We start from the raw sequence: 15,596 nt of genomic DNA on the forward strand, positions 1-15,596 counted from the left end.
GATCCTCCCCCCTTTTTCTACCTTGACCCCTTTTTTTTTTTTTTTTTTTTTTTTTTTTTTTTTTTAAAGTCTGCTTCATTTGGATCACGTGTAAGGAAAGAAAGGTCATCACAGACAATGAGGAGATAGCAGAATGACGAGATAGCTAGAATGACATGACATACATTACATAGGAAACCTTTTTAAAAAAACAATTGGAAAAAGAAGGGAGTGCCTTTGGACAACGTCTTCCCTGTGTGGCTAATTGGAAGGGATCTTTTCAATTGGATGACTGGGTGTGAAGACTTAATACTTCCCCATGTTTGTAAAGGCACTGACATTTATGTCTATCCAAAGACTTGGTAGAACATCTCCCTCTGCTTGGGTGTTTCTAGACATATACCACTGGATGGTGAAGCATCATTTTAACACAATTTAAAGTCATTCTCTTTGGCTTTAACTCCAGGAGTTCTGAGGACAATTTGTCTTAGCTAGGTAATAATGCCTCGAGGCTGCACAACTGATTCTTCCTGCTACTCAAGATCTCTCTTGGCCTAACAACAGAAGAGGAAAGATGTGCAGGAGAAGATATCTTTGGAAATGATTTATCTCCCATCTCTTGATAATCAAATGAGCTTTGGAAAGTTAGAAAGACCATTGACCTGCCCTTTATGACATTAGCTGTTTCACCTACTTTCTGGTGCACAGAAGAATAATCGCCTAGCCTTCCAGTCCACTTGTATAAACTGAACTGGACAGCTTTGAGACCAAGCTGGCACAGGAGGACGCTGGAGCCTGATACGTGTATGTGTGTGTGTGTGTGTGTGTGTATCTCAGAATTTCTTGCACTTTTCAAAGAACTGGGTGCAGTTCAAAAAGTTCAAATTTTGGGACGTATGTTTACCATAATGGCTATGTTGCTGGACTCCCACATAGTCGACCGTGGTTTTAGTCCCAGACCAGGTGGCTTAAAACTCACGCCGGGCACGTGTGCGTGCGTGCCCAAGATCCCGAGAGGAGAATGGAGGAGAAGGGATTGTGGCGTGGCCATCCCCTCGGCGGGGGAGGGGGGGTGATTTCTCACTTTCTGTCTCTCTGTCTCTCTCTGTCTGGCGAGCGCAGGCGCCCTATAGCAAAAACCTCTCCAAAAAAAAAAAAAGTTCAAATTTTGAACTTTTGCTGCTGGGATATTCCCCACGATTAGGGGCAATGCCAGCCAGCACTGGTTAAAATTCACCAAGACAAGCCATTTCATGGACAATGTCTGCCCAGTTAGGCTCACTCCTGATTTATTTTTCGATGGAAATACATATTAACTACAATTCATCTAAAGAGTACTGGAGGGGACCAGCAGTTAGCATAATGGCTATGTCGCTGGACTCCCATGTAGTCGACCGTGGTTCGCGTCCCGGACCCGGTGGCTTAAAACTAACGCCGGGCGCATGTGCGTGTGTGCCCAAGATCCCGAGAGGAGAATGGAGGAGAAGGGATTGCAGCGTGGCCATGCCCCCTGGGGGGTGATTTCTCACTTCCTGTCTCTCTGTCTCTCTCTGTCTGGCGAGCGCAGGCGCCCTATAGCAAAAACCTCTCCAAAAAAAGAAAGAAAAAAAAAAGAGTACTGGATAATTTTCCATGTTGATAATTTAGTATAACTTCCAAGAGAATTTTAAAGTTCCCCTTTCCAACATGCCCATACAGCCAATGAAACCACAAATGTGTAAAACTGATGCATGTGCTTTCTTACTCTTCTTCTATTTGCATCGTACATGTGGATATATATGAATGAAACTTCATTTTATCCTGTTCACTAAGCTGGACTATAATTTGATCAATAGGTTTTATTGGACTTATATAAGGTGACTTTATCGATTCTAGTTCAGTTCTTCCCCTTACTTAAACTGAGCGTGCTTGCTGGCTTTTCCCAGAAAAATGGAAAGTTCTTTCGTGCTGACTCTTCTGATTGGGTCCAAACTCAGGACCAGGCAGAGTAATGCAAATTAAAAATGGAAAGGGCTTGGGACCAGCAGTTGGCGTAATGTCTATGTCGCTGGACTCCCATGTAGTCGACCACAGTTCAAGTCCTGAACTCGGTGGCTTAAACTCACACCAGGCACGTGTGCGTGCATGCCCAAGATCCCAAGAGAGTAATGGAGGAGAAGGGATTGCGGAGTGGACATCCCCCCGGGGGGGGTGATTTCTCGCTTTCTGTCTTTCTACTGAGTGCACACGCCCTATAGCAAAAACCTCTCAAAATAAATACATAAATAAATAAAATAAAATAAAATAAGTGGAAAAGGCTAGATAAGTAACTACCAGGTCTTAACAAAGAGTTTGGCTAAACCAAACACAGGGTCTGGGTGACAGAGATGAGAGAAATACTGAAGCCAGGACAAGAGGCTACAAAAGTCCCTATGGAGAGTGAAGACAGCCTTGTTTCTAAAGGTATTGGTAATTTTGCTGGGAAAAGCTGAGAACAGGACTGAAGGTACATCCTTGGAATAGAGTCTTTGCAAGTTCATAAAAGAAGCCAGAAAAAGGACTCCCAATACTAGCTTCTCCACGGATTGGCAGAATCAGAATTAATCCAAAGAACACTGAGGTGCAGGCAGATCCTGCCTTCGGGGAATTTTATTCCTTTTTGTCTTCTTGTATGGAGATGAGAGCAAAAGATGGCCTCATAGCAGACACTGAAAAAAGGACACCATCCAAATCCATCTCAAGAGTACTTTATTTCTGAGAAATACAAAGAAGTGAAAAGGTAAGAGGAGGGAAGGAACGCGCTGGCCATGGCTTCTGTCCTTCTTACTCATCACCACACTCACCTCCATGGCAGGGTTTGCTCTCTGTGGGGCACACAGACTACATGCTGAACCTCTTTCCTGAGCCCCAGCATGGAAGTTGGCAGGGTATGCACCTCTCAACATGAGAGAATACCCCCTGGAAAAAGATTGGAGAAATAAAACCAAGGCCTTTAGAAAATCTCAGTGCACTTCAAATATGGTCCAGATTTATTATGAGTGAATATATAAAAGAGCTTACCTTCAATGTCAAACCAACTGGAGTCTTCCAAGCTTAAAAAAGTCCTTCTCTTTCTTGGCTAGGGCTAGGAAGGGTTGCTGAAATGAGCATATGGAATCTCATCTCCTGAGGATCTGAGATAGATGAGAGCAGCCCAGCCTTGTTGGTGGGGATGGGCTGAAGGGCCTCTGATATCCTCAGACTTGGCTAATTCCCAGAGATAAATTATTAGAGATGTTTTCTTTATTTTTCCTGACGTGACATTTTGACCTCTGCACCTAAATGCACAAAATCCTTTGGCTGATGACCAAATGGCTCTGAAAAATTCAGAGTTTGGGTGCATATGAAATTATCACCATCCTGAGCCATAGAAAAAGAGCACTAAACTCGGAATTCAGGCACGCAGGGGTCCGTGCCAACAGGGACACTAAGTAGAGTTCCTAAGATCAAAGTCTAGTATCCAATAATACCAGGGATCGAAAGAGAGGTGTTAAAATCAGTAAAGCTGTGGACAATGAGGGTAATAAGCTCAAGGCCACTGTCACCAGAGTTGTTAAGTTCATGTCACAAGAGGAGAGTAAGTCTGGATCCAGCTCTGGATCCTCAGGATCCAAATGTCAGCAACTCCAAGATGGAATTGTTAGAACAAATAATGCGCCCAGAGGTAGCACCTGCAGGACTAGGGCAGAACTGGCCACCACTTAGCAAACACTTCTATCTCCTGCAAGGTCTTTACCATCTGTTACCCAGGCTCACCCTGGAGTACCAGTTTACTCAGCTGGCACCCTGGGGTCTGCATGAAGGGTCTAGGAATTCTCAAATGGCTATGGTTCTCCACCTCTGATAGTCATCATGGACTCTTCCACCACATCTCCTTACTTTTGCACTCAAGAAGCACCAGCTCGCAATGCTTCAGGTCGTTAGAAATGTCACGACGTGTTTTTCTATGCAAAAATGCATCATGACTTTTATGGCAACCAAGTATTTGATAAGAGGTGAAATGATGGTTTCATGCTTTCTAATTTGACCACCAATAAGATCAAAGCACTAGAAATCAAATGAGAAAAGGATCCCATAACCATGGCAAGAATGGCCCAGACTCTCATGTGCTGTGCATTGTCGCCTTTCCAGAGATTGCAAACTTCCATCTTTCTTAACATCTTCAGTGCAAAAATGAGGGTACTTCAGAAAGTTCGCAGAAAAATTAAAGTACAAGGGGGTTTTGGGTGCAAATAAAATAAATAAAACTGAAATCCATGTATAGTTTTTCATAATACATATTTTCCATGAACTCTTTGAAGACCCCTCATACTTCATCGGGAAACAACTGTTTAAAAGCAAGTCTTGACCTTGGGTATCTCTCCTTCCTATGCTGCCTTCCGAGAGCTTTTTTTCTCCCATCCCGAAAATCAGCACAGAACAGCCCCGCCTTCCTCCAAACATCTTCTGCACTCAGGAGGCTCTTGTACAGGTTAGTATGAAGGTAAATAAACGGATCAATGCAACGCTCATGATTGTTTTTAGAAAGAAAGCAAGACAGCGTATTTGAATACTCACTTTGACGAGTCTATGAAGTATATTACAAGTGCACCAATGCTGAGAGCAAAGACTAAGACAACCTGCAAAAGAAGAGAAACATGCCATCACTCTAGAGCTGACAGTCAAGCTGTTTATTTCTTTGACACAGGTGCAGACGCTCGGAAACACGGTGCCAACTGCTTTCAGGAAACTCCTTGGAAATCTCGTCCTATTGCTGCTGCCACACACTACACCTTGATGTGGGCTCTCTACCTGGCAGTGGGCAGCAACCTCGCTCCTTGCCAATAGGGGTCAGGGCAGACTTTTATATCCTATGGCACTGGGTTTTTATATGGCCCTCTTATCTCAAGGTTCAGCTTCTCTGCAATTGAACTCAGTAAACTTCAGTTGAAAAAGAGCAGGAAAAAGATGGCAGTGATTCACATTTTCATATTATATGTAATCAAGGACCGAAAGGAACTCGAATACAGGAATATCAGTATTTAACAGCTTTATTGAGGTATAATTTACGTATCATACAATCTACTCATTTTAAGTACAATTTATTGATGAGTTTTAGAGAATGTACTGAGCCATGCAGCCATCACGGTAATCCAATTTTAGAACATTTTCATCATCCCAATAAGATTCCTCATGCTTGTTAAATTAATCCTCATTCCCATTCTCAGTCCCAGACAAGCACTAATCTACTTTGTCTCTATAAGAAATATAAATGGGAAGAGTACAAATTTGCTTGTACAAATGTCCACATGTTTAGACATACATATACATATGCATTTATGTATATATACAGATGCAGAAATAGATATATACATATAATTCTATGAACTGCAATATACTATGTGTGTGTGTATGTGAATGTGTATGTTGGCGGGGGGGGGTGGTTATAACACTTTTCAAGTGTTTAGGAAAACAGTTTAGGTTCAGAAAGCCAAATGAGGTAATGCATTAGGCCAGTGACACGACAATCCTTATCTTTCTCTACATTCTTCACTCACAATTAATCACTATTGATAGAAAAGACGGCTTTGGCATATCCTTCCGTGGATACCTGTCATGCTAAAGCCCATCAGATGAATTTGTAGCAGATGAGGCTGAGACTGACACTTCTGTCTTCCCTCAACATTCTAATTTGTTTATCTAATCTCTCACAGAGGAGACTATTAATGCAAATAAAGGACCATGGAAAATCAAAAGGAAGCTAATAGTCAACAATTAAGCCTGAGAATCAAAAGTAAACACCACTGCCTCCTACCCAGCCAAGGAATACCTTGTAGACGTGCTAAGATGCAAACAGACCACAGATGAAGGGCTCTGGACCCGGCAGTCTCCTCAGAGTATCCACAGACTGTCATCCCTGTGACACTGGCGGGTAGGTATGGATGAATCCTGACTTACATAAAGCCTAAGCATGAAGAAGCATGATGAAGTGTGTGTGTGTGTGTGTGTGTGTGTGTGTGCGCGCGCGCACGCGCACGTGTGCCAAAGCTAGTGGTGGAAAGTGAAATCTGTGTGAAATCCTCATTTCGAACATTGCAGACTCCGCGGAGCTCCCGGGGAGGTGTGGTGGGCTACCCAGGGCAGTAAAGGGCAGTGAAAACCATTGGGCATTGTACAAGGAATATGCCGTATCATAGCAACTGACAAAATCTCCTCACAAACGGGGTACTAAAATAATATACCACTGGGGTTTATTTGATTCTTCCATTTTGTTTTTAAAACTAGCAACCTGCTCCAATTGAATGCCAGGAAACCCTGCAGTCTGTCAGTAACTACCATCCACCCAGTACTCATCTCTCTTGGCCAGCTCAATGCAGTCTCTCCCCTCACACGCATTCATTCATCTATTCCTTGCCATGGTATACACAGAAACAAGCAAACGAACACATAAACAGGCCTCCCCTTTCTATTATCTAATAAAGGAGGCAGCAAAACAAATAGCTTAAGATTAATTTTGAGCCCTGCTGCTATTTCTGAGATATAAGCAGTTAGATCCTGGCCCTGACCTCATTCTCAAAAAGCTGCAAAGAGAAGGGGTGTGGCCAGAACAGAGGGGGAAGGGCCTCCTCTTCATTCATAAACAGCTGATCCAAGACTAATCCCCCTCAACCTGGCTCCCTGTCTGTGAATGCTGGGCTTCTGTCAGGGCTGGCTACATAGGCCGAGGCTACTAAAAGGCCCAGGTGCCAGAAAGGAAAGGAAATGGTATGGACACCCTTCTGTGAGGAGCTCAAGCTCTAAAAGCTCTCCTGCAATGGGGATGATTTCCCAGCATCAGGATGGCCAGATAAAGTAGCTGAAGCTAATTTGTCCCAGCTGCCTCCACTTGGTGTCTGCAGTGGGGAATAATGCGTTGCTTATTTAAGCAAATCAGCCAGTGACTGGAAGAGAGAAGGAACCCTGCTGTCCTCTTAAAATGCAAACCCCAGCTCCAGCACCTTCCCTGCAAGGTTAGGGAGGAGAGAAATCCAGGAAGGTAAGGACCTCCACAGCTCCAAGAGGCTGCGGAGTGGACCTATGCTTGCATCCGCATGTTCAACAGGAAGGCATTTTCTCTCAGTGACCTATGAGGCATCGAACTGTCCCTCCCACCCACCATGATCTGCCGTCCCTGTCTCCCTGAAGAAAATGATCAATGGGGAGAGGATCTGCTTCTCAGTATTAAAATAACCGTGCATGTAATCTTGCTAAATGTCTATTAATCTGTCAGGCTTGATTACATCATCACCCTGGATCCAGGTGCTGCAGAAAACACATCAACTTAATGGACTTGGCCACGAAAATAAGAATCCAACACAATTTGTCTCCTACGGAACCCTAGCAGAGCCTCCCAGAAGAACTAGTTTATGAAAAAGTCTCTCACCCTATTATTGCTTTACCTTTACCTCTCGACAAACCCCTACTGTCTGGGAATCCCACTCTAAATATGAAAAAATATCTTTCCTAAAGCACAATATGATTATATTTTAGTCTTTAAAAAAATATTTGTTTTGTTGCAATTTTCAAGCTGCCTGGTCCAGGACTTGAGAACTGCAGTTGACCACGTGGGAATCCAGTACCTTTACCACACCACCTGCCGGCTCCTAGATTTTAGTCTAATGGTTCTGTCAGCACCCCAAAGAGTCATTTGAGGGATCAGCAATTAGCGTAATGGCGATGTCACTGGATTCCCATGTAGTCGACCACGGTTCAAGTCCCAGACCCAGTAGCTTAAACTCACACCAGGCACTTGTGCGTGCGTGCCCAAGATCCCAAGAGGAGAATGGAGGAGAAGGGATTGCGGTGTGGCCATCCCCCCTGGGGGCTGATTTCTCACTTTCTGTCTCTCTCTGTCTGGCAAGCGCACATGCCCTATAGCAAAAACCTCTCCAAAAAAAAAAAGAGTCATTTGAATATGAGCACTCTTCAAAAAGTTCATGGGAAATGCATATGATGACAAAACAATGCATGGATTTTGAAATAAACTTGTAGTTTTATCTTTTTTTTTTAAATTCCAGAGGGTACATGCACTTGCCAGGAAGCAGCAAAGACATAGAGAGAGAGAGACAGAAGGAGAGGGAGAAAATACCTCCCAGTGGGGCCTGGTCAACCTGCAATCTCTCCTCCATTTCTCCATCCTGTTGGGATTCTGGACATAGACACAGACATGCACTCGGGATTCAAACCCTGGTCGGGGATCCGAATTCCTTAACTACTCAGCCACCAGACTGACCCTCAATTTATACTTTAATTCCATTTTTCCACCAACTTTTTAAAATCTTCTCATATTTATATAACATGCTGCGCTACGAACACATAAACAGGCCTCCCCTTTCTATTATCTAATAAAGGAGGCAGCAAAACAAATAGCTTAAGATTAATTTTGAGCCCTGCTGCTATTTCTGAGATATAAGCAGTTAGATCCTGGCCCTGACCTCATTCTCAAAAAGCTGCAAAGAGAAGGGGTGTGGCCAGAACAGAGGGGGAAGGGCCTCCTCTTCATTCATAAACAGCTGATCCAAGACTAATCCCCCTCAACCTGGCTCCCTGTCTGTGAATGCTGGGCTTCTGTCAGGGCTGGCTACATAGGCCGAGGCTACTAAAAGGCCCAGGTGCCAGAAAGGAAAGGAAATGGTATGGACACCCTTCTGTGAGGAGCTCAAGCTCTAAAAGCTCTCCTGCAATGGGGATGATTTCCCAGCATCAGGATGGCCAGATAAAGTAGCTGAAGCTAATTTGTCCCAGCTGCCTCCACTTGGTGTCTGCAGTGGGGAATAATGCGTTGCTTATTTAAGCAAATCAGCCAGTGACTGGAAGAGAGAAGGAACCCTGCTGTCCTCTTAAAATGCAAACCCCAGCTCCAGCACCTTCCCTGCAAGGTTAGGGAGGAGAGAAATCCAGGAAGGTAAGGACCTCCACAGCTCCAAGAGGCTGCGGAGTGGACCTATGCTTGCATCCGCATGTTCCGCAGGAAGGCATTTTCTCTCAGTGACCTATGAGGCATCGAACTGTCCCTCCCACCCACCATGATCTGCCGTCCCTGTCTCCCTGAAGAAAATGATCAATGGGGAGAGGATCTGCTTCTCAGTATTAAAATAACCGTGCATGTAATCTTGCTAAATGTCTATTAATCTGTCAGGCTTGATTACATCATCACCCTGGATCCAGGTGCTGCAGAAAACACATCAACTTAATGGACTTGGCCACGAAAATAAGAATCCAACACAATTTGTCTCCTACGGAACCCTAGCAGAGCCTCCCAGAAGAACTAGTTTATGAAAAAGTCTCTCACCCTATTATTGCTTTACCTTTACCTCTCGACAAACCCCTACTGTCTGGGAATCCCACTCTAAATATGAAAAAATATCTTTCCTAAAGCACAATATGATTATATTTTAGTCTTTAAAAAAATATTTGTTTTGTTGCAATTTTCAAGCTGCCTGGTCCAGGACTTGAGAACTGCAGTTGACCACGTGGGAATCCAGTACCTTTACCACACCACCTGCCGGCTCCTAGATTTTAGTCTAATGGTTCTGTCAGCACCCCAAAGAGTCATTTGAGGGATCAGCAATTAGCGTAATGGCGATGTCACTGGATTCCCATGTAGTCGACCACGGTTCAAGTCCCAGACCCAGTAGCTTAAACTCACACCAGGCACTTGTGCGTGCGTGCCCAAGATCCCAAGAGGAGAATGGAGGAGAAGGGATTGCGGTGTGGCCATCCCCCCTGGGGGCTGATTTCTCACTTTCTGTCTCTCTCTGTCTGGCAAGCGCACATGCCCTATAGCAAAAACCTCTCCAAAAAAAAAAAGAGTCATTTGAATATGAGCACTCTTCAAAAAGTTCATGGGAAATGCATATGATGACAAAACAATGCATGGATTTTGAAATAAACTTGTAGTTTTATCTTTTTTTTTTAAATTCCAGAGGGTACATGCACTTGCCAGGAAGCAGCAAAGACATAGAGAGAGAGAGACAGAAGGAGAGGGAGAAAATACCTCCCAGTGGGGCCTGGTCAACCTGCAATCTCTCCTCCATTTCTCCATCCTGTTGGGATTCTGGACATAGACACAGACATGCACTCGGGATTCAAACCCTGGTCGGGGATCCGAATTCCTTAACTACTCAGCCACCAGACTGACCCTCAATTTATACTTTAATTCCATTTTTCCACCAACTTTTTAAAATCTTCTCATATTTATATAACATGCTGCGCTTATGGCCTTAGGAAAAAGCAAAGAAGTCAGTCCACTTGTAGTCATGCAATATAATTTTCATTTTTGAGAGAAAGAGATTTTGGCTCGTCAGAGAGACAGAAAGTGAAAAATCACCCCCCAGGGGAATGGCCAAACAGCAATCCCTTCTACTTCATTCTCCTCTTGTAATTTTGGGCATGCATGCATATGCACCCATCATGAGTTTTAAACCGCCAGGTCCAGGACTTGAACTGCAATCGCCTACATGGGAGTCCAGCGATGTAACCATTATACCATCAGCTGGTCCCATGCAATATAATCTTTAATACAGTAGTCCTTACATAAATTAATCCTATGATGTCATGCAATTAGTAATATTCTGTATAGTATTTATAATAAAATATATATTATATAATAAAATATATAATAGCCAATATATAATGAAATATTGACTAGGTGGGTCATTAATAAAAAGAGGAGTTAGAGAAGGGTAGGAAAAACAGGGGCTCTTTTCTTAATAGCCTCTTTATCCTCAAAGTATAGCCAGCTTTGAGAGGAAACAAAGTAATTCCATATTAAACCTAGCACAATAGATTAACTTGCAAAAACTAACCATGGCTTTAAGGAGACTCTGCAAAGACCAGGCCTTTAGACTGCAGTCCAAGAGGCAGATGTGCTACAGAAAAATACAATCTTCCCTGATAATCAGGTCCAATTGACCTAGCCTCAGTTGAAAACAACCCTGATGTTAACAAGCTGCTTCCAAGCTCAGGTCAATCAAAGATTGAATCTCTGCGCTGGGCAAAAATAGCCCGCAGACCCTCCTTAATACCTCCCCTTTAAAAACCTTTCTCATTGAACCAGGACTAGGGAGATGGTCTTTGGACACTAATTTACCATCTTCCTGGGTTGCTGGCTTCCTGAATAAAGCTACCTTTCCTTTCTACTGACAACTGTCTTTTGAGTATTGTTTTTTGAGCAGCAAGCAATTGAACTTGGGTTTACCACTGATTTCACTGGTTTAAAAAGCATAAAAGCATGCTTTCCCAGGACCGGCAGGTGGCGTGATAGTTAGGGCCGCTAGACTCCTACATAGCCAACTGCGGTTCAAGTCCTGGACCTGGCAGCTTGCTCTCCTGCTTTCTCTCTCTTTCTCACTCTGTCCCTCTCTGGTCAAATTAAAAATAAATAAATAAATAAGAATTAAATAAAATTATTATTATTTTTTTAAAGCATTCTTTATCTCCACATGTTATTCTAACATCCCTTCAGTAACAGGTAGGGCACCTATGTTCTTTGACAGTCCCAAGAAAAAGGAGAACAGAAGCTCAAGGGACATGGTATGATAAGGCCAAGAAGAGCACAGATAGCAGCTGAGTCATAGAATAATCCTTACAATGACCAAGCACTTTACAAAGCACCGTCCCATTCAACAAATTATACACAGCAGCCTGATACCTGAGATGAACTGAATACTGCCTCTCAGGGCACATCTAACGTTCACTAGATCCTGTCCAGCTTCCCTAACTTCCAACAGTCTGGTCTCACCAAATCACCGTGGCTACCTTAGATGGTACTAATTGCCATATTCTTGAATTTACTGCAAACAACCATATGTTGTGTGGTGCTGAGTACTGAGTGATATTTCCAGAGTGCCAGATTCCTAAAAACAAATTGCGATTTGATAAATGTCATTGGAACAATGGTGCTTCTGAGTCATCTATTTCAAAACTCCAAGATCAAACATGACATGTGTTTGCACAGAAGAATGCCAGGAACACACACACACACACACACACACACACACACACACACAGCATATTAAAAAAATACAAAATAAAAATCTGTCCCTGTCCCTAGCTCTGACACAAGGACTCTAGTGATCAACAAAGAGTAAAGAGGGAGAGTTTACAGCCATCTTCCTAGATGGAAATCCTGGCAGGCCACAGAGAACTTGCAAGCGTCTGAGAAAGTTCATCAGAAGTAGAAAAGGTATGGCCCAGCATAGAATATTCCCCTTGAGGTTACTAGAGCTCTTCAAGGAAAAGATAGAACCATAGAAATGAAGTGACCAAATCAGGAAGATGACTTTTTGTTCTAGAACCTGGATTTGGGCTGCCAGGTGTTAAGTCCACCCATGAGGCTACACAGGCCTTCAGAGGTGGCTTAGGAGCCGAGGCTTACAAAGGTGGCTACCATCAGGATCCTATCTCCTGAGGAGCTTCTCCTGAAAAGCAGAGACGCCCTCATCCCACCACTCTGAGTCCAGCAAATCGTGAGCTGGGGAGGAAGAGGCTGAGTCTCTCTCTCTCTCTCTTTCAATTTGCTATGGGGCATGTCTGCTCACTGAAGAGAGACAGTGAGAGAAAGTGAGAAAGCATCACCCAGGGGGGTGGCCATGTTACAATCCCTTCTCCATTCTCTTCTTGGGACTTTGGGCACACACACACATGCACCCAGCATGTTTTCCAAGCTGCCAGGTCCGGGACTTGAACTGTGGGATTAGCCATGTGGGATCCAACCACATTTACACTACGGCACCTGCTGGCCCCTGAGCATCTCTTTTTAACGAGCTTCTCCAGTGAATCTGACATATAGCTAAGAATGGGAGTCAGTGAATTAAGGCCATTAGGGAAAACCACTTAGCCCAAGTCAGAGATTAATTTACAAATGTCACTTTAACAATTAGCCCATTAGAACATATGTATGAGGCCTGCAGGCTTAGAGACTCGTGCTAGGACTACTCTAGAAAGTAGAGAGGAAGATGAATTAATTCTCTCCTGAGCAGGTTTTACACATTCTCCTTAACTCATGGCAGAACAAATGACCCTAATTAGCGATTCTATGTGTTTGATCGAGGCCAAGCCAGCTACTGGCAGCTTTCAGAAAATGAATAATTTTCTATATCTGATCCAAAGGCACGTGACTTTTTTTTTTTTTAGGTATAATTTATACACAAGAAAATTCACTACTTTAAAAAAAAATAGACATGAGAACTCTCTAGGCAAAACAATCTGGAGACATTTTGTTTCTGTGGAATAACATCATCCAAACATCCAAATTACAATGTTTGGTCTGGTGCAGTTAACAACTCCAACAAATGTTTATTGGACTATACACAGGCCAGAGTGAGACACCAGGAAATGCAAAGCTAAGCCAGCTAAATCAGGCCTGGCCTTTGCCTTCAGTGGGCATGGAATCTAGAAGTTTAAATTATTCAGGAGTCCCTTGTGAATTTAAGAAATGCTACACACATTAAACAGACACTCTCAGATGTCAAAGACACAGAAGGCAAACAGACATAGAAGGACCACTACTCTCATTGCAAACTCCCAAAGTGGAAAGGGAAGGAAAGGAGGAAAATGAAAAAGCAAAGAAGAATAATGAATTCCAGACACTGCAGCCCCCTTGGCTGTTCGGGGAAGGACAGACGCCAAGTCACAGACCGGCACGTGGCAGGAGAGCACAGGTGCCAAGTCAGGAGGTGTGGGTCCGAAGCTGTCCTCTGCCCTAACAGTGGGCCCTTGAGCACATCACTTAATCTCTCTAGGACTCAGTTTTCTGATCTCTGAAAGGGTGGGATTAGAACAAATGTTTGTAAAGTGGGGACCCTGGTAGGTTATTGCATAGAATAAAAGAACTAAAACACTTTGGAGTGTTGAAAAGTCACCATTATTTTATGCTAACTGTATACCACTTATGCATAACTGCAATTCAGTATGATGCATTTAGTAATACCTGTCACTAAATCTGTGTCCAAGAGGCTTGTTTCATAAAGTCACAAGTGCAAACTTCATGGACTGTCAGATCCGAAGCTCGCGTTCCCAGCAGCACTATTACTTATGCAGCGGAGGCCCACAAAACTAGAGCAAATGTGCAGGGGCCACTGGTCAGCTCTCTCCTAGATGGGAGTCTCAGCCGTGCCATTGCTGCAGGAGCTCAGTGGTTAGACCCAGCCCTCTCCTCTTCTTGCCTCTGTGGATCCTTGAAAAGACCATATTTCCCCAGTTCACGCTGAATCTTGGTGTTTTCTTAAGAAAACAAGCAGGGGCCAGCAGGCAGCATAGTGTTTACGTTGTTAGACTCCCATGGTTTGAGTAGTTATGTTGCTGGACTCCCACAGTTCGAGTCCCAGACCTGGTAACTTGAAAATCATGCCTGGTGCATGTGTGTGCATGCCCAAGATCCCAGGAGGAGAATGAAGGAGGAGGGTTGTGACATGGCCATCCCCTCAGAGGGTGATTTCTCACTTTCCTTTTCACTGTTGCTGTCTTTCTCTGTCTAGTGAATGCATGCACCCTATGGCAAAAACCTCTAAAAAAAAATAACAATAAAGAAAATATGGAATCATGAGAAGGATTTATTTTTCCTTACAATCTGGCAAGTATAGAAATATGTTTCTCATTCTTAAATCATTAATGGATCTCAACAGAAGAAGAGAAGATCTTGCTACCACAAAAGGTACTTTTGTTACAATAAATGATAAAAGATTTATAAAGTATAAAACTATTATTTTTATGATGCCATTGAAATACATTCAAAGGTCTCCTAAATTCCCAACCTCACCCTCTGGCACAGTACATCTGACTTATAGAAGTGTAAATTGATTCAGTGAAAGAAAAAAAAAAATACTCCAAACATTGGTTTGAGTAGAGATGTATTCAAAATGAAAGAAAGGAAAAAGAAAGAGATAAAGTTTTCGATGGTTAGTATGTGGAACTATGGCATTAAAATAAATGTCTGAGATTTGTAGATAAGAGGAAAACTCTATTTCATTTACGTGTAAGGAACCCCAGTAAAAATAGATTTCATTATACAGTCAATTGGATTTGCTGCTTCTCAAAATGCAACACGATGAAGCCATTTTCAGTGTACAATGGGCTGGACTCTAAGGACACACAGTAAGGGACCCTCTTTAAATTGATCCAAAATGACTTCACAGCCTTGGTATGAAGAAAAACAATCCCTGACAAAACCAACAAGGCCCTAAAAATCCTGGCCCTTTTTCCCCTCTTTGGCTTTGGCTCACATTCCTTCCCTCTCTAAACCCCAGCTACAGCTACGCTGAACTTCCAGTTGTCATTCACTCTTTGCCTCAGCCCACTCCCAACTACCACAGGGCCTTTGCATAAGCACTTGCTTCCTTCTAGAAGTAGGTTCCTTTAGTAAGCCACCCATCCTCTGGAAATCAGCTCTGCTGTCACCTTCCTGCCCATCTGAGGTGAGCAGGTCCCATATAAGTCAGCCTGCTCTTTGGAGTGGTTAGCACAGCAGCGATGCAATTTCTCTGCCCAGTTTGATCAATTGCTCTCTCTTCCGCTGACCTGTAAGTTCCGCAAAGGCCAGTGTATGCCCATGTGTAGTCATTGCTCAATTCTCAGAAACT

At 43.4% G+C, this 15,596-nt stretch overlaps 1 protein-coding gene across 6 annotated transcripts in view; it reads right to left on the minus strand.

Annotated features, from left to right (window-relative positions):
* KCNMA1 (potassium calcium-activated channel subfamily M alpha 1) overlaps positions 1–15,596 on the minus strand; it is an 818,234-nt gene that overhangs the window by 394,548 nt on the left and 408,090 nt on the right. For all 6 annotated transcript variants that reach the window (XM_027774363.1, XM_027774362.1, XM_006154895.3 and 3 more), the window contains exon 3: positions 4,555–4,616. In XM_027774363.1, coding sequence (XP_027630164.1) covers positions 4,555–4,616 — 62 coding nt within the window. The remainder of the gene's footprint in view (positions 1–4,554; positions 4,617–15,596) is intronic.

The sequence above is a fragment of the Tupaia chinensis genome, unplaced genomic scaffold, assembly GCF_000334495.1.
Source record: "Tupaia chinensis unplaced genomic scaffold, TupChi_1.0 Scaffold000424_1, whole genome shotgun sequence".
Classification (NCBI taxonomy): domain Eukaryota; kingdom Metazoa; phylum Chordata; class Mammalia; order Scandentia; family Tupaiidae; genus Tupaia; species Tupaia belangeri.